Source organism: Oryzias latipes, chromosome 3 (genome assembly GCF_002234675.1).
Source record: "Oryzias latipes chromosome 3, ASM223467v1".
NCBI classification, from domain to species: domain Eukaryota; kingdom Metazoa; phylum Chordata; class Actinopteri; order Beloniformes; family Adrianichthyidae; genus Oryzias; species Oryzias latipes.
The window spans coordinates 23749633-23773957 of NC_019861.2; the positions used below are offsets into that span (position 1 = coordinate 23749633).

Sequence of the window (24325 nt, forward strand, 5' to 3'; positions counted from 1 at the left end):
CCTCCCTACCTGCAGTGTGTGAATACGTATGAATGTCCCGGTGATGGTCAGAGGGACCATAGGCGCGAATTGGCAGCCACTGTCATCACCAAGCATGAATGAGGAGTAAATGAATAATGGACACATTGTAAGTGCTTTGAGCGTCTGGAAGAGCGCAGATAAATCTAATCCATTGTTGTTTAAAAAAACAGCATAAAACAGATCTTAGAACTGGCTCAGCATTTTTTTTTATGTGTTGTGTCAATAAAAAAGGATCTGACGTGGGATGACTTTCCTGATGCAACCAGACTAGAATTGAATCTGCAACCTACAAGTTTTCAACTCCTTGTGTTCATCTGCTGCAGTCCGGGGAGCAAAAGTGACTAACCTTTATGTGTATTTACAGTTAGCTTTCAGAAATGTTTGTCTTCTCTTTTTCTTTTACTTTTTATCAAGCTACAAGTAAAAGTCAAAGTATTTAACAAAAACGTTTTAACACTTCCTGTGAAAAACATTTCTTTAAAGCAGGGGTCAGGGTCATGGCTTGTGAGGCATTTCTCGCTCTTTTGATGGCCACATCTGGCTTGCAGACAAATCTTTCATTTAAAAAAAAAGTTTCATTAGACCTGTCCTTCTCAGGCGCGATGCAATGTCAGTCTGTAACGGCCTGAAACTTGTGAATTGCCGTCCCGTCTTTGAGAAAGAGCTGCGAGGGGAGGGGTATTGGGAGCAGGCAGGAAGGTGAACAGTGTTTTTCAACCGGTGTGCCGGGAGATGGTCAGGTGTGCCGTGGGAAATTATCCATTTTCACTGATTTAAAAACATTTTCCATCTCCAGGATATCAGTTTCTTTGTTCATCCAAACAGGCCCTGATAAAACACTACCGGTAATTAGGAATATGAAAGATCATGAAATACTTTTGTCTTTCTGTTTTTTGATTCTATTAAAGACACTTTGATAAGAATGACGTTATCGCGATTTAGCCACATCTTCAACTGTTTTTGGAAAAGTCCCGCCCCTTTGACTGTCTCCACCACTCATTCTTTGAGGCTTAATCATACGTTATCAGTCTGACCAATCAGAAGTGATGAAAGTCTTCACTTCCTTGTGCCGATTCTGCTCATAAAGTCTCTCAGTTCCGACAAAAATACCAGCTAGACCGTGGTAAGACCGTGGAACAAGTGAACAAAACAATGACGCTCAGAAAAGCGAGTCTGTCTGCCAATCTGCTGCTGTTCTTGCACTACATCTCCCATGATGCATTGGGTTAAAGCCACAGCTTCTCAGCGTACAATCAGTCTTTCCTGTTAAACATCTTGAAACCACAAACACACCTCAAACAGTTTTTAAATCTTCTTGATGAAATCAGAGGTAAACAGTTTAGTTCTCCTTCAAGGTTTGTGTTTATTAATAACAGCCAAACATCCCAGAGTTTGGTCCAAGACATCTTTCTAACTGAAACACTTGTCTAATAAGGTCTGGGTTATTGTATATGTTAAACTTAAGAAGAAGTAATAACAACATTTAAGAAACAGGATTTAGGTGAAGTAGCCAACGGCCACAATTAAACAAAATTGAAACAATGTAATCAACTAAAAAGAAATAAAACATTTTTGTTAAAGGTTTTCAAAGACTTCATCTTTGATTAAGACAATAGAAAAACCAATAAAACTTCAACATGTTTACCTTTTGTGTAGCTACAGAAAACATAAATACAATGTTAGTCTTTTTGTGTTAAATTAATCAAACATATTGAGATTATATGATTGTTCAAAAATGACAGTTGCCTTTGCACTAACATTGAAAAAAATCTTTAAAAAATAAATCATTATTTAGAAAGAACATATATATATATATATATATATATATATATATATATATATATATATATATATATATATATATATATATATGTGTGTGTTTGTGTATATATATTAATTCTTTCTAAAGATTTTTTTTTCAATTTTAGTGCAAGGGCAACTGTCATTTTTGAACAATCATGTATTTGCGAGGTTACATAAATAAAATTGCATGTTAATGAACTGGAGGAAAAAAAAACAACTACCGGGGTAAAATGTCAAATGATTTATTTGAAAATTATTACGGAAAATAACTTAATTTTTATTACATATTTTTAGAAAAAACAGCTGCAACTTCCAGCTTTTTCTGCCACAAAGATCAGAAATATGCATATGAGATCGCAGAGGCAGCTGTACATCAACACAGACTTTAGACTTCCTCCTTTTTTCATTTTTGGATACTGGTGTGCTGCAGGATTTGTGTCAAGGACAAAGTGCGCCTTGGCTCAAAAGAGGTTGAAAAACACTGGATCATCAGAACGCGTGTCCGTCACATACCACACACTGCTGCAGCGTGAGTATTGCTGTACTGACAATGTTTGGCTCCACGTCTAAATGTGAGCAGTCTTTCTCACATCTAAAGAACATTAAGACCAACCTACGATCACATTAACAGATGGAAGTCTCAACGCCTGCATGAAGCAACTCACCAGGTTTCCTCAACCAGACAGCAAAACCACCATGCAGCACCACCAGAAGTCGCATTAATGCTAAGAAATAATCATTTAATAGCAACAGCATAATGTAGCGTCCCTTTCCCACACTGAGGCACGGAAACTTAACCTCTTTTAAGGTTCTTTATTCTGGTTACTGTAGGCCGTAACCAACGCAGTACAACTTGTTCAGAAACTCCTATACATCTCCCGCTGAGAGCAGTGTTGCCAGATAGAGTCACAGTTTTCCATCCATCCATCCATCCATCCATCCATCCATCCATCCATCCATCCATCCATCCATCCATCCATCCATCCATCCATCCATCCATCCATCCATCCATCCATCCATCTATCTATCTATGATTGGGAGAAACAACAATATACAGCTTTTGTAGACTTTTTCCCCTACTGGACTGATTAAGTAACCGATGCGGTGATTTTTCGATCGATCAATAGAGACCATGAATTTCTGCTTATTTTTTTTTTTTGGATGCTGATGTGCCGCGGGATTTTTGTCAAGGTTAAAGTGTGCCGTGGCTCAAAAAAGGTTGAAAAACACTGGGTTAGATGACAGAACCCATTAAGCGTCTCTACCTGGTGCGTTCACGGAGCTTCAGAACATAAGACTTCAACAGCCACCCAGCCTATTATATATTCATGAGGGGGAAAAACCCGCCGCACAGACCCTAAAACCGCCCAAATTATGCATACCCACCCAAAGCCATTTTTACCCGCAAATTTAGAACCGCCCAATTGGGCGGAAAACCACCCAATCTGGCAACACTGGCTGAGAGTGCTTCTCCCAACTTTTTATTCCTCCGCTACCGCACCACCCCCCTCTTTCCCTTATTCGGCACATAGCTGAACCCCATTGGTCGAAACCTCACAACGACAGGCTGAGCGACAGAACTGAGAGCCAATCAGCATCTCTGCTTGATGCGTTCCATGAACTTCGGAACTTATAACGCGACCAAACAACAGCCACTCAGTCCAACTCAGTCCGCTACAATAACAAAGTTATTAAAAAGAATCCACAAACCTGTTGTACTTTAAAAGTGTTGAAAGTACATAAAATGCACACATTCACTTGTATTTTTGGGTTTAAACATTTTGTATGGCTCTCACAAAATTGCATTTAAAAATATGTGGTGTTCATGGGTCTCTCGGCCAAAAAGGTTCCCGACCCCTGCTTTAATGGAAGCTGCCTTGACTTTTCACTTTTCTGCCTTTCATTGCCACCTGACATCATTTATCTGCATAACATCAGATGTAAAAATATCACAACAGCAAAACACAAGAAAGATTTTGTCCATCCTATATTCCGGATATTGCATTGGTTTTAGGCAAGCCGGGAGCATCTGTATCATGTCAAAACTGTAATGTAAATGTAAATGAGACCAGACAATATGATTGAAACCAGATTAGACCAGTTCTGTCTTGATGGAACACAGTGGATGAATAATGATAGTTAGAAAGACACAAAAAATAAAAAAGGGGAAGGAAAATAAATAAAGAGCAGAAAAATGAGAAGATTGCTGTTTGGAGAAAAAAAAATAATTTTCTTCTGTTGATCTCCTGCTGCATCTTTTTTTGCTTCACTTTTTCTCAACTTTTGGATTACCACTGCTCATCCTGCTTTTGCATTCATCCATATTTGCTGAAAACTTACAAAGGGATGCTGAATTTTTGTGCATTCTTGCAGTAAAATATGGATGAATTTCCCCCCCCCATGTGTGTGATTACGTTTAGTGTGTACTATGGACTTTGTCAGTGTATAGACGCTGCGTGTGCATGTTTGCATGAGATATGATGCAAACAGAACAAGCTGTCTTCTTGTTCTTTTGATGTTCTGTCCAACAATCATCTCACCAACTCCTACAATCTCTTTCAAAATCTCTCATTGCTCTTTCTTTTACCCACTTTTAAATGACATTAACTGGCATCAAACACAAAGGTTTCATACTGCAGAAAGATAATCTAACTAATGCAAACGGCATATAGTGAAAAAAGATGATGATAAATATGACTGCCAGGTTGATGTCAAAAATCCTTATGTTAACTTAATCCAATAATTTACATTTTAAAAGACTGTTCATCACTGAAACACCAGCTCATGATGCATTGCATCATTTACATATCATCAAAGTGTGTTCAGTAAGCCTTTTTATTTCTAAATGCCAGTTTTTAGGAATTTGTGGAGTGATAAGTTACTGCCGTTAGGTGATCTTGTTTGGTGACAGCCTTTTGCAAAATTACAGTTTGCATGAAATTATAAAGCTTTTCAAAATGTTCAAAGGGCTAACCAGCTTTGGACCTCAATCTTTTTGGATTCACGGTTTGGCCACAGCTTTCTGCTGGTAAAATCAGCAGCATGAGAAATCCGTTTTAGAAGTAATTTATGAGTAATATTTTAGGAATACAGATATAGAGACTGGGTTGTCTACGTTGAGTCTATTGTTTTGTTTTTTTATCTTTGTTTATTTTGAAGGTTATGGAAAACGGCCAAATGGAGCTGTTGAACCACGCGGTGGCAGGGAGCTGATCACAACCGGTGTTCGTCGAACTCATTACAAAAGCTTAATATTACATTGACATAATTTTTGCTCTAAGTAGTGTAAGGCATTACTTTTGATATTCAGGTACAGGTTACTCATTACATTTAAGTAAGTTAACATTAACATGAAAAGCAGCAAGACCACTACCGGTAGGTATTAAATTAAAAATACAATGATCTTTCAGCTTGTTGTCACTCGGGTTTGATGAAGCATTTGGAACATATAGAAATGTAACATTTCCCTTTCAAATGTGACAATTCCAATAACTTATCATTGGCTAAAAAAGACTAAAAAACAGTTTTAGTCTTTTTGAGGCAAACAAGCATCTTCTAATCTATTTATATACTGAACAGAACAGAATAGAATAAAACTTTATTGATCCCACAAGAGGGAATTACCTTGTTATCATAAGTCTATTAAAACAGCAGATAGATAATAAATACCACTAAAAATACATTTCAAATAAATTTATAAAAACAGCAATAATTGCCAAGTGCCTATGAGGCCTTTTAGAGTCTAGTAGCTGACCGAAAGAAAGATCTGTGAAAGTCTTCCTTCTTGCAGCGAGGTGTATTAATCTACGGAACTACTTTTAAATAAAAGTATTGATTAATTCTGCAATATATTAAAGGTTGGATGTAAATTGGTCAACACTGATTTCAACAATTGGCAGCTCAATGACTGCATGAAGATAAAATAGCTTCATGGCAGAATTCTTTGTGAGAGATTATGTGATTTACTACAAAAACAACAACATTTACATATTACAATGTTCACCAGCACAAAGACACAAACCAAAACAGTAAGGAGAATCCGACAATAGAAAAGGTGAATTGCTGTTTGAGAAATATTTGTCTGTGCTAAGTTGTTGAAAATAAATACAAATGTGTAATAAATGAAATATAAATGAATGTGTCAAAAATAAGATGGTACGGCACATTAAACAGCAAGATGTCTATTTGGATCTAAAAGATGCATTAGCTTTGGTATGAATCCCCACAAGTTTTTTATAAGGTCTTTCTAGAAATGTGGCTTAACCATCTTGTCAGAAATAGTAAATTTGAATCCTTCCTGAAACCAAAACACCTTCTTCTAATTTAGAACAAAAAAAATATTCTCAGGCTTCCAAACGTGTCCCATTTCCCTCCAAATGTGACACTGATCATGAACAGTTCACTTTTTATTTTGGTTTTTATTGCATCAGACAGCAGGAAATGCCTTGAAAAATGAAATTCTTTGTAAGGCTTCATCTTGTTTGCAGTGATTTAGGCAAAGCATCTTTGACCTTACTTTGGAGCCTTTCAGCTCTTATTGGTGCAGACGTTGATTTTACAGTAGATAATGATACCCTCTAACAAGCCAGCATTTCTACAAGGCCCTTTATTCCTGTTCTTAGCATCATTTGCACATTTTGCACTGAAACATATTCATACAGAGACTAGAGAGTTGCCTCTATTCCCAGGGACTTGGCTGTGGGCTCACATTTGTTATTTTTGTTTGAATATACGAATGTCAGACCTGTAAAGTGTCTGGAAAGCGTACTCAATTGTGAAGCAAACTTCCAGAGTTCATTTTGTTTTTACTGAATAGGGTGACCAATTTTATTTAATCTTTTTCTCTGTTGGGAGGTTGTTGTTGTTGCTTCCATGGGAATCTCTTGAAAGATCAATATGTAGGGAAGACAGAGGAGGACTATCCAACAAATAAAGAATTGATCCAAATGCTTTTGTTTTGATTTTCTGAACAAATTGCAGCTCAATTTGCAGCTTAGACAAACATTTCTGGCATATGTCAAACACTTTGTTTTAATCAGGTACCGCCTTGCCCGTCAATATGTAGAAATGTCCTTGGGAAAGACACTGAACTCCTCACTGCTCCTGGTGGTTATAGGTTGGTGCCAGTGTCAGGCAGCAGAGCCCCATAGGTGTGTGAATGTGTGTGCATGGGTGCATTGGACTTTGACTGTAAAGCACTTTGGGCTTTCTACGAAGTTAGAAAAGTGTTTTATTAGTATACACTATTCACCATTTTAAACCACATTAACTGTTTCCAACAAAGCCTTAACATAAAAATAAAAACTGCCTTTTGTGCCTTTAGTTTGGAACTAACTTATCAACAAACAGAATCTAGTATTGGATGAGGGAAGTAGTTTTTAGAAAACACAATGTTTGCTGGTCCGATAAAGTGACAACTTGGCAACAAAACAATTCGAAAGAATTCTTGAGTAAAAAAAGCAGGAGGCAGGAAAAGTGAAGTGACTTATTTATGTTTGTGATTCGAGATGTTCCCAGATACATAACATTTGACATGCTCTCTGGCTGGCTGATGGATAGAGAGAAAGGTGTTAAGTGCAGTTAGATCATTGGCTTTCCTTTTGCTGCCAATCGTCTACCATTCCTTTTCCCATTTCATCTTCATTTCCAAAGGTCAATTCACCCCAGAGCCAAAGTCTATTGCCACAAATCAATCCAACATCTTGAAAAACAACGGGAAGTTTCATGAATTTGCTTTTTTTTATTACAATGGCCAAAGGATGTTGCGTGCATTCATCTTCTGTGATGCTGCACCACCCTGCAGTGTCAGGTGGGTTTTTGTTGTTGTTTTATTAGACTGTAGACTGTAGCTAGCACAGCGCTGAATGTGAATACTGAGCGAAAAGGATTATAAATCACACTCTTTCAGTGTTGATTCATTTCAGTTGAGGGTGATTGTCTGGGGAATAAAACTACTTAATCACAGTTTTTCAGCCTCTCTTTGATTATGACACATCCTCAGAAGTGAGATAATATTATAGTGAGAGCAGGTAAGAAGCAATAAAAGTTGTTCTCGTCTGAAGCAGTCTGGATCATCACACCCCTGGTCTTTTCCTTTGTCTTTTCATAATCTCACCTTATCTTCAGAATTATGTGCGACTCTGATCAATAGACTGGGACTGAGAATTATTCAAAAATAGGCCATTGTTTTACCATATATGGATTTATTCTAATATATGTCTATTAAGGGTGTGTTTTATTGCAGACAAGAGGCTGTTCAAGTCCTCTGGATTAAGATTCATAAGCATTTCTTTCTCTTAACAGATAAAACTCATTACCATCAGTCGCTGGTTCTTCATAATGAATATATATGACACAAAGACTGAACAATCCTTAACACAAAGACATAATATCACCATTGGGAGTCGCACAATGTGAAAAAAAGGTGTCATCAAAATTGTTTCGCGAGCAAAAGTCAACTTCAACTTAACTTCTTTTCCTTCATTTTAATGACCGATTGGCGGCCCAATGGCAAAAGTTCATCTGAGCTCCGTTTCAGTTTTGCTCCACAAACCTGCCAGCATGTTTTCAATGAGCGCCAGTACCGTGCTGTGAAATTAAATTTCTCATTATTGTCCAAAGCTAGAAACCCTTAAGGGCTCCCTGGACTGCCAGTGAACAACCATTATCATTCCTCTTTCGCTGAACATAATGATTACAGATAGGAAAGTGCAACAATAACTTCACAGGTGGGATAGGTCTTCGAGCATGCTGGGTCCATTGGTGATTATCCTGATTTTCCTTCACAGAAGGAAATGTGCAGTACAATCCAGGCTAGCAGGTGCTTTCGTGTGGTCAGTGAACTTTGGTCAGCTGCATTTAGCTGCTTTTTCATGTTTGATCTCCAAAGGAAAGAAAAATAAAGTCTAGACTTTATTTTTGGTAAATCCACAGAAATAGGAAAGCAACGCGCAATATAAGGTGCGATGACTCAGGGAGGGATTTAAGAAACATTAACTAAATTTTAAAAAAGAACAATAAAACTGTTCAATTATAATACCATTTAAAATTTAACAGGAACAGAATACAAAACGAAAAAAGTAGTTAAGTTAAATTCAGAAAAAAAAAGTCACAGCGTTAATTCTCATCTGATAATTTATTCACATTGTGAATAATTGTGAATAATTCACATTGTGGGTTTTTACAGTATATTAGGAAATAATGTATTTTAAGATAATCTTCATACAAAAAGAGTAACCTCAAAAAATGCACGTTTTTATTAGATGCTCCACCTTTTAACAAGCAAATCCATAAGAGCTGAACTCTGCAACCTGATTTTAGGCATTGATTGATTGATTGATTGATTTTTTGATTTTTGATTTGGAATGGTTTATTTCAAGCAATTAAGTAGAAATAATACACAACAGCAATATAATCATCAGTTATACATTCATACAGTAACTAATCAAACTTAAGATAATTGGACATATTAATAAATATTGCTTGAAAGGGAGTGGAAGGAAGCGAACTTATATAATCCCACCCCGTTATACTATAACCATTTTATTACATGATTTATCAATATCCGGTTCCCAGTTTTTATCAGACAGAATAAAAAATCATAAGATATCGATAAAGCACATGACAAAGATGAATTACTTAAGTATTACGTCAAAAATAATTATTTTAGAAATCAACATGGCAAATGCAGATCAGTCATCTGAAATATATGCAGATTATATTACTTATAAAAGCCATTCATATGAATAAAACATAATACTATATCAGTAAAGTAGACACAACACTGTTTCAGGAATTTTCATAGCAAAATTTCATCAAGTATCAAAAACATGTGCAAAGTTATGCTACATTAGGAAAGATTTTTGAATCAATTTAACAATTTTTGGAGAAAGTGAAGTGATATCATTAAAAGTCAATCAATTTAACAATTTTCAATAAGTGATTAATCATTTGTTTTACTTTTTTTAATATTTTTTTTTTGTGTTTTTATTTTTATCTTGTTTTATTTTAATTTTTTATAATAAAGTAATGCTTTAAGGGAAAAATAAAAAGGGTCCATAACTGTCGATTGTCCAAGGTTGGTATTTCTTCTATTACTGATAACAGCCGTTCTTCTGGGTTCAAAACAGAGTTAATAGATCTCTTCGAAAAAAAACACCTGAACATTCTCTTAAACCGCACGGGCGCTTCGGTTTGGCGCGTCGCTCTCAAATACTTGATTGATTGATTGATTGATTGATTGATTGATTGATTGATTGATTGATTGATTGATTGATTGATTGATTGATTGATTGATTATAGTGTGTGTCTTTGTTGTTGTTCCTGGGGGTGCAGACGTGAACATTTCACCACATCACTGATAAATATGAAAGGCTCACTTGCTTAAGTAAAATATTTTTTAAAAACATCATCAACATAAATGTGTCCCACAGAAACACAGAGAACTACAGATATAATGTTTACTGCAGCAGTTAAGCATGTTATTAAGTCCAATTACTTCTATGGAGTGCATCATAAAGTTCCATTAAATGCTTAAATGGAAGAAAAAACTACTTAATTATACAAAAGATCTCTTCAAGCTACTAAAAAGCAAACAACAATCTGGTTACCACTGTTGGCTCCTCAGGTACTCACCATTTATACAAGTATGAGTTAAAATGTAAAGGGTAACATTTTTTATGCCCTTTTTTCTCTTGGACTAAAATGGTTTTTAATTAAGAGCTTTCATTATAAACAACTAAGATATAATTCTTTAAACTTTTTGTTGGATTTTTAAGCATTGATTGATTTATCTTTTTTGTAGGATATCAACTGACTTTTCTTTCCCTTTTTAGTTGCACCCTGTTGACCCTGCTTACATGCTGTGGCATTCCACATTGACACAGAAGTGGCATAAATGGTATGATGAATTTTTGACCAAAGAGCATCTCCACTCAAGCTCTGGAGTTTCTCAGTGGCACCACAAAGGGATAACACAAACAGAAAAACTCTGCAGGGCATATATAACAGTGGACCTGGACCAAGGACCTTCATGGTCCTTCATTGTGTGAGTCACAACAAAGCCAACATAACCTCAAACAATAATAACATTTTTCATTTTAACAGGTAAAACATATTTTTGGTAATTTTCTTTGGTTTGTTTAGCAAATGTTGAAATTATTGCCTCCCCAGACAGAAAAATCATAAAAGGTACGAGTGTTTGAACTACACTGAGTAAACAACATTTGGAAAAGGACACAGAGTAAATGCGTTGATGCTCAAAAAGAGTTACTTGAGAGATTTTTTCTGCTTTCAAAAGAGAACATGAAAGGTAAAATCTGCTTTGAACATTAAGTGCCTACAATAAAGTAAATTGCATGAGTCAGAAATTATCTGGAGACCATCACAGCTGAAGCTTGCATGTGGGTTTTGAGTTCAAAAGTCACAATGTGTTTTTATATTTCATCATCTAAAAACATTAAGTTCAGTTTCATTTCAAAACTCTCATTCAAAAGCTGCTGATATGAAGCTGCAGCAGCTATTGAAGGAAAGTGGTGTTTAGAGCATTCTGTGTTCCAGTTAGATTACAGCTTATTTCGAGAATATTTGGTTGAATAAAAAATAAACAAATTGAAAATTATACTTTGTTTTAATCAGTTATAAATAAAACACAGAAAATGTATGGAATCAGTGGCATCGGGAAATCCACAGGGTCACCATTTTTAACCCCCCTGCAGGACCGGTTGTGGAATGTTAGTGCATAAAGAGAGGTGAACTGAAAAACTGGGGTGGCGGTTCCCCTCCTTTAAAAAAGCAAGCAAAGTGTGTTAAAAATTGAAGAGGTTGAACCTCAGATTCTGGAGTTTTGGAGTTTAAACATCCTGGCCTTTTGTGGACTTTGTGAAAACATTTGATCATGTTCTATGATATATCTAATGGGTGGTATAAGTATAGGATATATGGCCCAGTGTTGGAGGCTATTGGAACCCAATCTGAATGCAGCATGAGATTAGTTTTTCATAGTCAGCGGAAAGTCAGACTCATTTCTAGTGAGAAATGTACACAGCCAGAGATGCTCTTTATCACAAGATCTTTTTATAACTTCCTCTTCGGGACAAAATTTGTCAGTGCTGCTAAAAAGTAGAGGGGTTTGGCCCCAAGGGTTGAATTCCAGGTCTTGCCGGAGCAATTTGGGTGTGAAAAAGTCGGGATGAGATTTCTCACCTCCACATTTGAGGGCCGTGGCACTTAGCTAGAAAAAAGTGGGAAAAGGTGGGTTAGGAATGACTCACCCCCCCCAGGTGGGGGAGTTTATGTCTCCAGGCCTTCTGCTAACAACTGATAGAAAGATGGAGCACGAGATAGAGCGACAAACCTGCCTGTTGTGATGAAAAGAGAACTGAGACAAAAAAACATTTATCTTAACTTATCGGTCAGTCTTGATCTATAGGCTGTAAACGAATGAATGCGGTGAAGAAATTAGTTTTCTTTATGCGATGGCTGAGTCTATGTATTTTTTAAATATGGTTTGAAACTCCTACACATTAAGAGGAGCCAGTTTGAGGTAGTTTCAACACTTGGCAAGAATGGATGCCTGCATTGTAAGGCATTATGTTCAAACAGGATGAGGCCCTTTTGCAGACTCTGGACAAACTGGAGAGATTATATCTCCAGTCTGGCCTGGGAATGCTTTGGTATCCTCCTGTTGCAGCTAGAAGAAGTGGCAGGCAAAGGGAAGGCCAGCCCATCTGCTGCCCTCACCACCCAAATCCCAAACAAGTAGCAGATAATGGATGGATACATTACGCATAATATCACCTACTTTAATGATAGACATTGTATCACAAATGTAAAGTACAGTGGTCCCTCATGGTCTTGCTCTTTGACACATTTTTTGTGCAATTATTCTTTTTTCCTCATTTTTCAATTTTCTTCTTAGTCTGCTCATCATTCTGCATCCTGATTGGCTGTGAACTATTGTAAACCCAAGTCCTCTGTTCTGTGCATCCTGTACACAATCTGTTCAGTATCCCAAATTTAAATAATCTTTGATCAAGAGAAGATCTTTGGTTTCATTCTAGAATACTGGACTTCTTTTTCTACAAAAGTTTGAATTTTTAGAGTTTAAACAAAAGAAGTGTGACAGTGTTCATGTCTATCTGAGAAAAGTGTATAAAGTGTGTAGTGAGGGGTTTTATGGTCTTAAAACATCTATAATCTCTGGAAATATAAAATAAAAATGACTACTTTGCTGATTTAGTCCATTGGGGGCTCTTTTCAGAACATGACTTCAGCGATAAGACTGTATAATAAAATGTCATTGTTTTTTCTTGTTGTTTATCTCCCTTTCCAAATTTGCAGCACAGTCAATAATAAAACAATCACTGTATGGGACATGTTGGGAAAGAAAAAGCAAGTTTTATAATAATGCAAAAAAAATAAAAGACATTTAATACTACCATACATGAATGAATATGCTGTTTTTTGACACTTGACCTGTTAGTGCAAAAACAATATTTGCAATCTAAGTTTTTTATAAAATAAATAAAGAAATGTTCCTTTCCTCATTTAACAGCATGGAGAAGTTAATATTTTTTCTTGAGGTAAACCGCCTTTGTATACAAATGTAGTCTCCAAAAAGGTCAGCCTCATTGAAAAATGAATGAAATTTCTTAAAGTTGACAGTAGTCTGTGGCGATCAGTGTGTTTTGGGTTCAATCTGAAACAATGTTTTGGTTTATTGTTCACGCTATGCAATAAACACACATAAGTGTACTTACAGACTGCGTTCTTGTGACTGGAGTCTTTACTGGGCATCATCTTTACCCCTCTGGACTTCAACTCTATTGCTTTTTTCACTGCAAGGATGAGAAAGGAAAGAGGTTATTCGTTGAATTATTCATTTAGCTTAATTATAAATCACACTTCATCAAACTTTAACTGTTGTACATGGCCTTTTAAAGTGCTCAATTTTTAAGGATGCTACTTATTGCGTGTCACCTATGTAGGCAATGCAGCTTCGTGACCTCCCTGGTATCACAAACTGTACAAACAAATACAGATGGAGTGACATTTAAAATTAAAATGCAAAAGAAAAGAAAACAGTCAAGTAATTAAACATAAAAAGGAGGCCACAAGAAAAAAGTAAAGAGAGGAAGAGGGTATAAAGTAACAATATTAAAATTTATTCTATCTGTTTTATCTAAAGTGACACCTCTCAGAGGATATCGCATGCATATTACACATGCGGCCAATATCTGAGAAAGCAAAAGGGATGGAGGACATAAAAGGATGTCAGATATTGAGAGAGACAGTGCGGACTGGGATTAAAGTGATTTGTGTCACAACCTAAAAATGAAATGCCTTCGTGCACCTTCCCACATTCATGCCACATAACCATTCCATTAGTCTAGCAAGTCCAGACTTAACACCTCTGTTTCAAAAAATGTTGCTAGCACTTTGCAGAGATGAACCTTCATTAAATGTTAATGTTATATGCATCAAGAAATGGCATAAAAATAGGTTGAACTTATTAGGTGGTTAAATAAATACAAACCCAGATTTAATGACTTTGAATTTTAAATTATGTCAGGATTTATACAAAAGAAATGGAGTTACTGAAAGAACAACCTGTGATTCGATTTTTAAATCTTAAATTTCATCTTTAAAAAAAAGGCTGTGCATCATGGCTTAAGCTCCAAATTTTCTATTTTTCTTGACATTTCCAGAACATAATTTGGATGGAAGGAACCATGAAGAGATATTAGATTTTAATGTAAAATTTGTCCTGACATCGCATTTTCAGTTATTGCCAATGCCATCCATCCATCTTCCAAATCTGCTGTATCCGTTTCAGGGTCACAGGGTTGCTGGAGCTCGTCTCAGCTGCTGTTCGGTGAAGGCTGTCGTGGGGCTTATTGCTAAATATTTGCTATGTTAAAACAGTGGTGGAGCTATAGTGATGTGGGTCTGTTTTGCAGCAGAAGAGGCAGAGCACTGTGAGTCAGGTTTTTGGGTGATGTAATTGATGATGAATTTAGCATCTGTTGCAACTTTTCATCAGGTCTGGATCCAGTTCAAAAATGTGAAATTAAATTACATTTAGTTACTTTGCAGATGCTTTTATCCAAAGTGACTTACAGGTGCAACGCAAAGTTAGAACAAATTAACATGAGACGTGAGATGGCATTTACTATTATAGAGCTTGTTTTTCTCTTTTTAATTTTTAAGGCTGCTGTGCAGGCACTGGGGTAGCTTGGTAATTTTCTTCACCTTTTCAAATGTGTGAGCTGCAGCTAGTTTGTGATCTTATGCTCTGTGGTGCAGGGACCATCAGCTGCAGTTCACTGGCAGAGAGAAGTGGGCATGTGAGGCTGCTCATGTAGAAGGTGTTGTTTGGTTGGTCACTCCATAGGCAAGTGTCAGGCCTTTGAATCTGATGAGAGCAGCCACAAGAAGCCAGAGCAGACACCTAAACAGTGTGTCAGGCTCCTTTTGGCAGTTTTAAAATGAGACTTTGCAACTGCAATTCGTATCATCCGGAGAGCCTTGATTGTGCAGGCTCCTAGCTCTTTCATAAAAAACAAATGCATTTCATGACAGCACACTAAATCAGCCTTTGTAAAAACAGGATTTGGCCAAATGTGCAAAAAGAAATCCACTATGACGACAAGAGACAAACTTTGAAAAGGAAAAACGTACCTTGATACTGAGCGCTGAATCCTTTTCTTCTGTGATTGCTGTCTGAGGTGAAGTGTATCCGGAGCCAGTTCTTATTTGAAATCACTGGTGAGGGCAAGGTTGTACCTGTCAGCCTGGAAGATAGCAAACAAAACAGACAGAATCAGTAAAAATAGACCATAAAAACCCTCAAAAAGTGAAGAAAAGCTTGCATTATTTTAGTGTTTTCTTAACGTCATACTTGAACTGTAACAGGAAAGAGCACAAAACACCCCCCTGAAAAGTTGTTGAAATTTGATCAGCAATGCTATTATTGTGTTATTCACAACAGAAGACTTCTAGTTATTCAGTCTGATGTAAAAAAGATTTGTGACAATTTGCAGAAAGACTGTCTCAGGAAATTGCATCTTATCATTGCAGATTGCCTCATTATGGATTGCAACACTATTGACTGTTCCAGTGAATATACTGTGACTTTACACCAATAAATAAAGTAAATTACATTCAAACGCACAACATAAGGGTGAATTATTCAACTTTGTTGTTTATTTATTTATTACTTATTTTTTATTTATTTATTTATTAAGTTATTCCTTTTAGAATTAAAAGTCAAACCAGTGTCTGAACATAATGCACTTGTAAAAAAGGAAATTTTTCATTATCTGACCATGTTTTCAGGTGGCAAAAAATATAATTAAAAAATGGAATAGTTGAAAACAGGTAGGATCAAGCTAAATACAGACACTCCCTAAACGCCCTACAAGCAAGCTTTATAAACCCCTCACATCATTGTAACTGTCTTCCCAGACAGCTTGCGAGGGGTAGTTTCACTTTCTAACTGCTCACTGCACCTCCTGGTGTCTCATCAATTCAAGCTTGGAGCTGATCAGAGGAGCAGATGTTAAAAAAAAGGTAATAATAACAATAAAAATAAGATGAACTCATCACCATTCTCATCATTCCTCGCATAAACCAAGAACGCACTAGCCGAGAGATGGATCTAGGGTGTGAAATCACACAATGGCTTGTTATCTTTTAGTTATGCTTTATCACTCTGTAGTTTGTGTGATGGACTGGTGATCTGTAAAGGATGTGGCTCTTATCTCACTCAATGACATCTTAGATTAGCTCAAACACCCCCACATGCTGCTGGTTGGAGGGTAGCAGGTATGAAAAATGGACAGATAGACTTTTAATGAAGAAAAATTGCCTCTGTTTAAGCAATCATTCCCTATTAGATGAAGCATATTGATGGAAATGATTCACCAAAACACCAAATCTGACACCAAACACACCAAAAAGATTCTCCAATACATGCAAATAGAAACGTTTTCATGAAGTTGCACAGGTAAAAAGTAAATATAGTCGGTAAAAACAGTATTAGTCCAAAGTAATCACTAAAATCTTTTCATTTATTGCCCATTTGTACTCCTTATTATGATTTTGATCAGTGTTGTTTTCTTACTATTCTTTTGTTTGGTTGTTACTTTTGGTACTTTGGTATACCTGGGACATGCCGCTTTGAAGTAGGTATCTGTAACAGCTCAACTTTAAGGAAAAATACTGATCTTTAATGTTTGTTCTGCTAAAAATAATCAATTTGTCACATTTTTTCCACATCGCCAAGCTCCACCCTCACCTGATCCTGCTGATAACACCGAGCACAGAGACTCTCTTACGTTGTGGCTTTCTTTTGTGTAGATCCCTGCCTGTGGTTTCTGCACAGCAGGTCCCTTAAAAGTTAATTTGTCTTATTAATGAGGAGTTTATGCACTGCAACAGTGCAATAAAATCACTCTTTATAATTGTCAACAGACGGTTTTTGCTGACACAGTCCGATTTCACCCTGCAGCGACATTCTCCATAGCTCCTCCATTAAGATCTACCAGAGTGTTTGTCTTTGTGGACATCACAGAGGTTATTCCCTTCAAAGTTTTCAAAGCTGCTCTGACAACTGACTGTGTTGGGATACTGAGAGACAGAGAGGTTTAGCAAGTCCCCAAATCGTTGGCGGTTCAGGTGACAGCTGAGTAATTCTGAGGTTATATGGAACGTAATGGATGACATTTGCCGTATTTCTTATTAGCTGGCTTTTAACAACACGAAATTTCAAAGATAATGAGTTCAATCAAGTTCTCATCAAACTCTGTTAACAATTTTATTGCAGCAGCAGGAGTAAAACATCACAAAAACTTAAATTAATCACAGTGATGACAACCATATGTTAAATGTTGTGCTCTCAAATCTGTGAACCTATTAAATTTACTAGTTTTTTTTTTGTTTTTGTTTTGGTCAAAATGAGCTTTTGAACAGACTTGACATATTCTCATCTATCTAACATGCTCCTCCTGTTCACCTGTCCTGCTCCTCCACCATCTCATCTATTTGTTACACCCCTTATCCCAGCTCCACCCTTCTCGTCTCGTGTTTTCTGATCAGAAGGAGATTGCCGTCACAAACAACAACATCCGTTAAGGTGTTGCCAAAAAATGTTTGTGGAATCCTTGACAGTCCACATGTCGGTATATCATGGGGCAAAAATGTTAACCCCAATGCGTTTATTTATGTGTGTTAATGGATTAAAATGTTGCAAAAGCTCTTTTTAGGCTCACAGAAAAAGACCAAGAAGGTGAACATTAATAAATAAAGCTTTAAGTGTAAAAATGCTGATAGGTAGACAATAATGGCATAGCATAATTATCGTATTTGGCAATTAATTTTTAAAACTGTAAGAAGAAATGAGCAAAAAGAAGAAATCAATTAATATTAATCTATTTTAGTCCAATCAACTGCTATCCACCACTGTCACGCGAGAATTCAGAAAAATGTAACCTCACTTCACTTAACCTCATAGTTGTGCAGCAAACAGTAAATGTTGTCATGTGAAACAGGCAGCAAATTAGTGTGTAGTGTAAAGTAATTACTTTGAAATTGCTTTTCTTATATTAGTTCTTAATGTCAAGAGGTTTTTCAATTTACAATGTTGAGTATTCAGTAGCTAATCTAATCAGAGTCACTTATACTCTTAGAAACAATGCAGGTGTGTTCTGAGGGGGATCGAACATACTCAGGCAAAGTTTGGTTAAATATAGTCATTAAAAGGACTCAGTTGAAACAAAGTTGGCGAAATAAATTAAAATCTGATGCAGGTTTTCAAATATTCATAAAGAGACCAGCCAGCTGCCTGCTATGATGGGGAGAGAGACGGAAGAAGTTTGAGAAGAAAAAGAAAAGGTGAAAAGGAGATACAAAAGGGACAAATAAAAATGCTCGTTTTGGGGAAACATAGGAAATGTTGTTTCAATGAGACAGAAAATAAGCAAATATGTACAAATGAAATGGATGCTTCATAAAACTGCTGTTGCATTTTCTTGCTTTGGTGCGTTCATCAAGATGAAAACAACAAAACTGGAAGTAAAGGGTTCAAGGTCTGGGAAAGACCGACTTGAGATTCTATAAAGAATGTACAAAAACGGTAAGAATGAGGATCTTCAATTGTCCATTTCATGATAATGAGTTTAGACTTATCTTGATCTATTTATCTGAATGTATTTATTTAAATAATGGTTTAGTGAATCGTTTCATTTTTCAGGAAAAGAATAACTATGAACCTCTAGCTCACCCAGGTTAACAATTTGTCTTTTGTTTGTGAGTCGGTGTGTGTTTGTGAGCAGAAGTGTTTGTGAGTATGTGACAATTAAATGTGACTGCAGTCTACATGACAGTCAATGCGCCAGCTTTTGGACAGGAACATGAAGGAGGAAATTGCTTTTGGGACAGCCAATCAGAAAAAGCTCTCTGTAAACAGGAAGGAGCCATCACAGTGGTCCTGTCAGGTGTCATTCATTTCCATAATGACCTGCCCAAAAGATTCAGAGAAAAATGTCATGTGTTATTTATTCTGCTCTGGAGAAAACCACTTGTCATTTAAAGATTGTGAAACTGTATCATCTCAGTTTAGTTCTGGTTCCTATTCAATCAAATACTGGGAATGTGTAAAAATGTAGGAGAGTATTACCTGAAATGCTGTTGGTCAGGTCGCAAAGCTTTTTAGCTCCTGCACATTTTTCACATGAAAACATGTTGGGAAACCTCTGTTGTACTTTTTTTCCTGCATTGCAGAGGGTGGGCTGAGAGTGGTCCCTGAATATTACACTGTCACAGCCAATAATTGTGTGTGAGTAGCTGAGCGTGTGTTATCTGTCAGAGTCAAGAGAAACTATCAACAGCTCACCCTGTCAGAGGTCCACTTAGGGCGTGACACAGACAGGCAGGCCCACGGTATCATGAGAATGTCATGCTTGATGCGTATGACAGCGCCTAATGCGCAATTATTTTCCATTTCTTTTATTTCCATCTAATGTTATTCTCAATGCCTCCTTCACTCTTCCTCTTTATCCGCCAAACTCTTCACTCACTTGCTCTAAGAACTACATCAGCATCATTAACATTTCCTCTCGTGCAGTATATCATCTGCAGTGTAAAAAAGGATCCACCCATCCGTAGATTTCTGGAATCCTACCACTTAACCACTTAAATTCAATCTCCTAGTGGTAGTTGCTGCTGTTACAAGGAATTACATCAACATGTAATCTTGCCAACAGCTCAAAAATCACAAGTACTTTTTTTTTTCTACAAACAATAAAATAACAATTATCAAAAGAGCAATCCAAAAATCCAAACCAGAAAATTACAATTTGAAACTGTTTCAAGGATGAAAACACTAAAACTTTTTTCACAATATTGGATTTAAAAAGAATTTAAGTACTGTGTGACCACATTTCTACAGAGCGAGTAAAAATTCATCTGGTGTGCTTAATAGTATAAAATACAGGCTTCTAAGTCTACCCAACCATTTTTTCAAGCCCAGCTTCCTCCTTACAGGTTGGCCAAACAACACTGGACGACAGGTAAGCAATTGAGACAACCAACTATGGACTCTGAAAATGGGAAATGTGTACAGTGTGTGTTCTCAGTGGGTATTTGTGACATGAAAACACTGATGTGCATGTGAAAGGAAGTCTTCTTTAGTTTCTTTAGTTGTTCCTTTACCAACTTGTTTCAACTTAAAAAAAAAATCTTAGCTTTAAGGAGATGAAATTAGAATCTTATTGTGATGTCATTTTACTGAATTTGCACCTGAATGTAAAAGCTCTTTTGCTTTTTTGGTTTCTTTATATATTTATTTTGAAAGGGCAGGGGGGAGGCTGTCTTTGTTTTTTTTTGTTTGCTTTGCCGTGCCATTTCAATATGTGAGATTTGGCCTTACCATATGCTTGGCGCTTCTGTCCCGCTGATTTCTAGGAAGTCATATTTGTCCTCTAACAAGAAATCATTGAAAACAAGAGCGATGGTGTCCCCAGGTTCAGCCAGGATTGACCATGTGCAGTCCAGGTTGTTGTCGTACTCTGTGGGGTATCCAGGGCTGGATATTGAACCTGCTGTGCCTCGTAACGTACCGCCACATGCTCCCTCCGCTGGTTGCAAATGGAAAGAGCAAAGAATCAGAAAGAGCAGGAACCTTGCACCATGCAAATACCACACATTTACAAAAGAATACAATTTTTAGATTTATGTTCTATTTGTTTTTTATTGACCCACAGATATTTGATGTTGAATTAATGTAGAATATATCATCATGGATTGACACGATAACATTTGATAATTACAGATAATACAGAAAACACTGATAATCAGCATTACAAATTTAATAGGAACACATGAGCCAAATTCTGAAGAGAGCCATTCAAAAATCTTCTGCCTCTGATGGCTGAAAAATGACCATTTCCCATCTCGTCAGTGGACTAATGGGTCATTACAGCCTGATGATTTGGAGCCCCATCTGGTTCATATCGTAGTTTATAGAGTATTTGGATGGAAACCCTTTTGTTCCTTTAAAGGAAATCAATGCAGAAAAGCTATTTTCCAGCTCTTGTTAAGATTCTTCATTTCAGAATTTTCTTTTCAGATACTTTAATTTTAATAGTTTTTACTTTCAGAATGGTTGCACTGATAAAATTAAGATACATTTAATTATTTTGGAAGAATGCACATTCCAGTTCCATTTAAATACATGCAAAAGTGTCAGGAGTTAGGGGTCAGCGAAAGGACGGTATCCTTTTATTTGTTATGATTACTTTGACCTTTTTAAACAAACATATTTTAGGTTTAAAAAGCCTTAAAGCAAATGCACCAGTTATATTTCCAAGTTTATAGATAAAAAAAAAATAAAAAAAACATGATTATGCACAAATCTTTTAAAAAACTGTTCAAATCATTTTTGCACAAAAAAAAAAAACAATTGATATAAAAACAAACTATCAACAAAAATGTTACACTACAAAAAAATCCACATCAGAATAGAAGACTGAGCAGAAATATAAGTTATATGAGGATATACTGTATGCTATTTTTTGTTTCAAAAAAGGAATTGTTAGTCTGTGTCTTTTCTACCACACAATGGGCCTGAAAACTATAGTGGTGGACTGATTTCTCTTCTAAATCAACAGATTTTCTTTATTTTTCCATACTTACTGTATTTCAGAATAAACATATCTTTGCAAGAATTGCGTAAGTTTGTGATTGAAGGTTTGCAAAGCAAAACCATATTGTGCGTACCTATCCAGTGTATATCTGTGGGAAAACGGCAAGATTCAAGTGAAAAGACACATCTAGAATTTTAGCAGGAAGAAAAGAAAAAAAAAAACTCTTGCCAAGGTAAAGACTGATCATGGTTCTCTTTGGCTTCCTTACAACTGGTTCTAGTCAGGTGACATGCCCTTGGCTTCCTTCCAAGAGAAGTTATTTTTTAGCACTGTTACAAATAAAGATTGGAGCTCCCAGACAGGAGGAAAATCATTAGCTGGGATATCTGAAAGAAGATTCTACATTAAAAATCATTACCCTTTGACTGAATATTTCACAAATAGATACAATAACAATATTTTTGAAAATACCATCTTAATTGTAACAGACCATGCATTATTAAGACTGAAAAAAATCAATCAGAAAAATCGGAATTCCTCAAACAGTGATTGTGGGTTATTAAAGTCAATGATAAAAAAGTAAGCAAGATTTTATTTATTAGTATATTTTATTATTTTATTTATTAATATATATATATATATATATATATATATATATATATATATATATATATATATATATATAAGTCATTTATCTATCTATCTATCTATCTATCTATCTATCTATCTATCTATCTATCTATCTATCTATCTATCTATCTATCTATCTATCTATCTATCTATCTATCTATCTATCTATCTATCTATCTATCTATCTATCTATCTATCTATCTATCTATCTATCTATCTATCTATCTATATATGAGTCAGATCAGCAATGTCTTGGACACACCCTGCATGATACCCTTGTGCTAAGCAGTGATATTAAAGGGAAAGAATGAAACTGAAACTTTGCTCTTTTTCATATCTGCTGCTAGACAAAGATTAGCACGAAGTCATGCAGGGACGAGAATAGCTGCCCCAGCATATGTACTAGTTTTATGAGTCAGAACGAACTGACCCTGTCACCACAAAAAGTACAGTCTACCTCATTTGCCTCTCAATCATGTTACCTGATAAAAAATAAAGGATTTACTTTACTTCTGCCCTCATGCACTGATGTTTCTCTACTCTAACATTCAAGAGCCCTCTGATTTGTGGAGATTTCAAGTCAGAAAAGGGCCAATCACTTCCAAGCAGTCATGACTTTACCTACGTCAACATATCATACAGTCATACATTTACCACATGGACTAATAAAGAAAATCCCTACTTCTAGGAGTGTATTGTGTTCAACAAATCAATGACAAGATTGTCATTCATCAAGAAAGGTTTCATAGCAGAAAAACTTCTAATTTTGTTAGGCAGCCTTAGCAGGGAGCTGCTGACTCCGACGGTCAACGTGGCTGGGTCAGTTGTCTACCTGAATTTTTTTTCTGTTTGGCCCTGGCTCCAATCCCTCTGTTTTGTCTTTTGTTGGGACCAGCACAGTAATTATTTATTCATTTTTGTTTTACAGGACACAGGTTATTTCTACCATCTAATAAACTGTGTTCCTAAACTTTGGTCTCCATCGTCCATATGTTTTGGCCCCTTTTTGATTTCCCCTAGACTGGGACAGGTTTGCCTGTCGGGGCTGTAATTAACTTGCCTCACAACACAACACATTAACTGACCACACAACACATAAACTCACAACACAACACAATAACTTACCACACAACACATAAACTCACAACACAACACATTAACTTACCACACAACACATTAACTCACAACACAACACATTAACTCACAACACAATAACCTACTTCACAACACATTAACTCACAACACAACACAATAACTTACCTCACAACGCACTAACTCACAACACATTGACTCACAACGGAAGAAAAGCAGCAATGGAAGGGCTTTTATTCTGAAATTTCCAGTGGGCTGTGTGGTGGAAAACCGCCCAGTCTGGCAACACTGCTGCTAGCTTCTCTTGTAGAAAAAACATGCTCCCTCCACGGCTCACTGTGACGTTACTTTCTGTTTGGTAGTTAGCTGCTCAGCCCAGTTAAAATTTCAGAATAAAAGCACTTCCATTGCAGCTTTACTTCCGTTGTGAGTTATTGTGTTGTATTGTGAGTTATTGTGTTGTGTTGTGTTGTGAGTTATTGTGTTGTGTTGAGAGTTAATGTGTTGTGTTGTGAGTTATTGTGTTGTATTGTGAGTTATTGTGTTGTGTTGTGAGTTATTGTGTTGTATTGTGAGTTAATGTGTTGTGTGGTAAGTTAATGTGCTGTGTTGTTACCCTTCTGGGCCACTGTATT

The 24325-nt window shown here is 36.3% G+C and overlaps 1 protein-coding gene across 1 annotated transcript in view; it reads right to left on the reverse strand.

Annotated features, from left to right (window-relative positions):
• csmd1 (CUB and Sushi multiple domains 1) overlaps window positions 1-24325 on the reverse strand; it is a 416037-nt gene that overhangs the window by 166493 nt on the left and 225219 nt on the right. Inside the window, exons 5-7 of the mRNA XM_023953530.1 lie at window positions 20753-20960; window positions 15505-15617; window positions 13584-13661 (exon numbers count right to left, since the gene is read on the reverse strand). Of these exons, the coding sequence (XP_023809298.1) occupies window positions 13584-13661; window positions 15505-15617; window positions 20753-20960 (399 nt within the window). The remainder of the gene's footprint in view (window positions 1-13583; window positions 13662-15504; window positions 15618-20752; window positions 20961-24325) is intronic.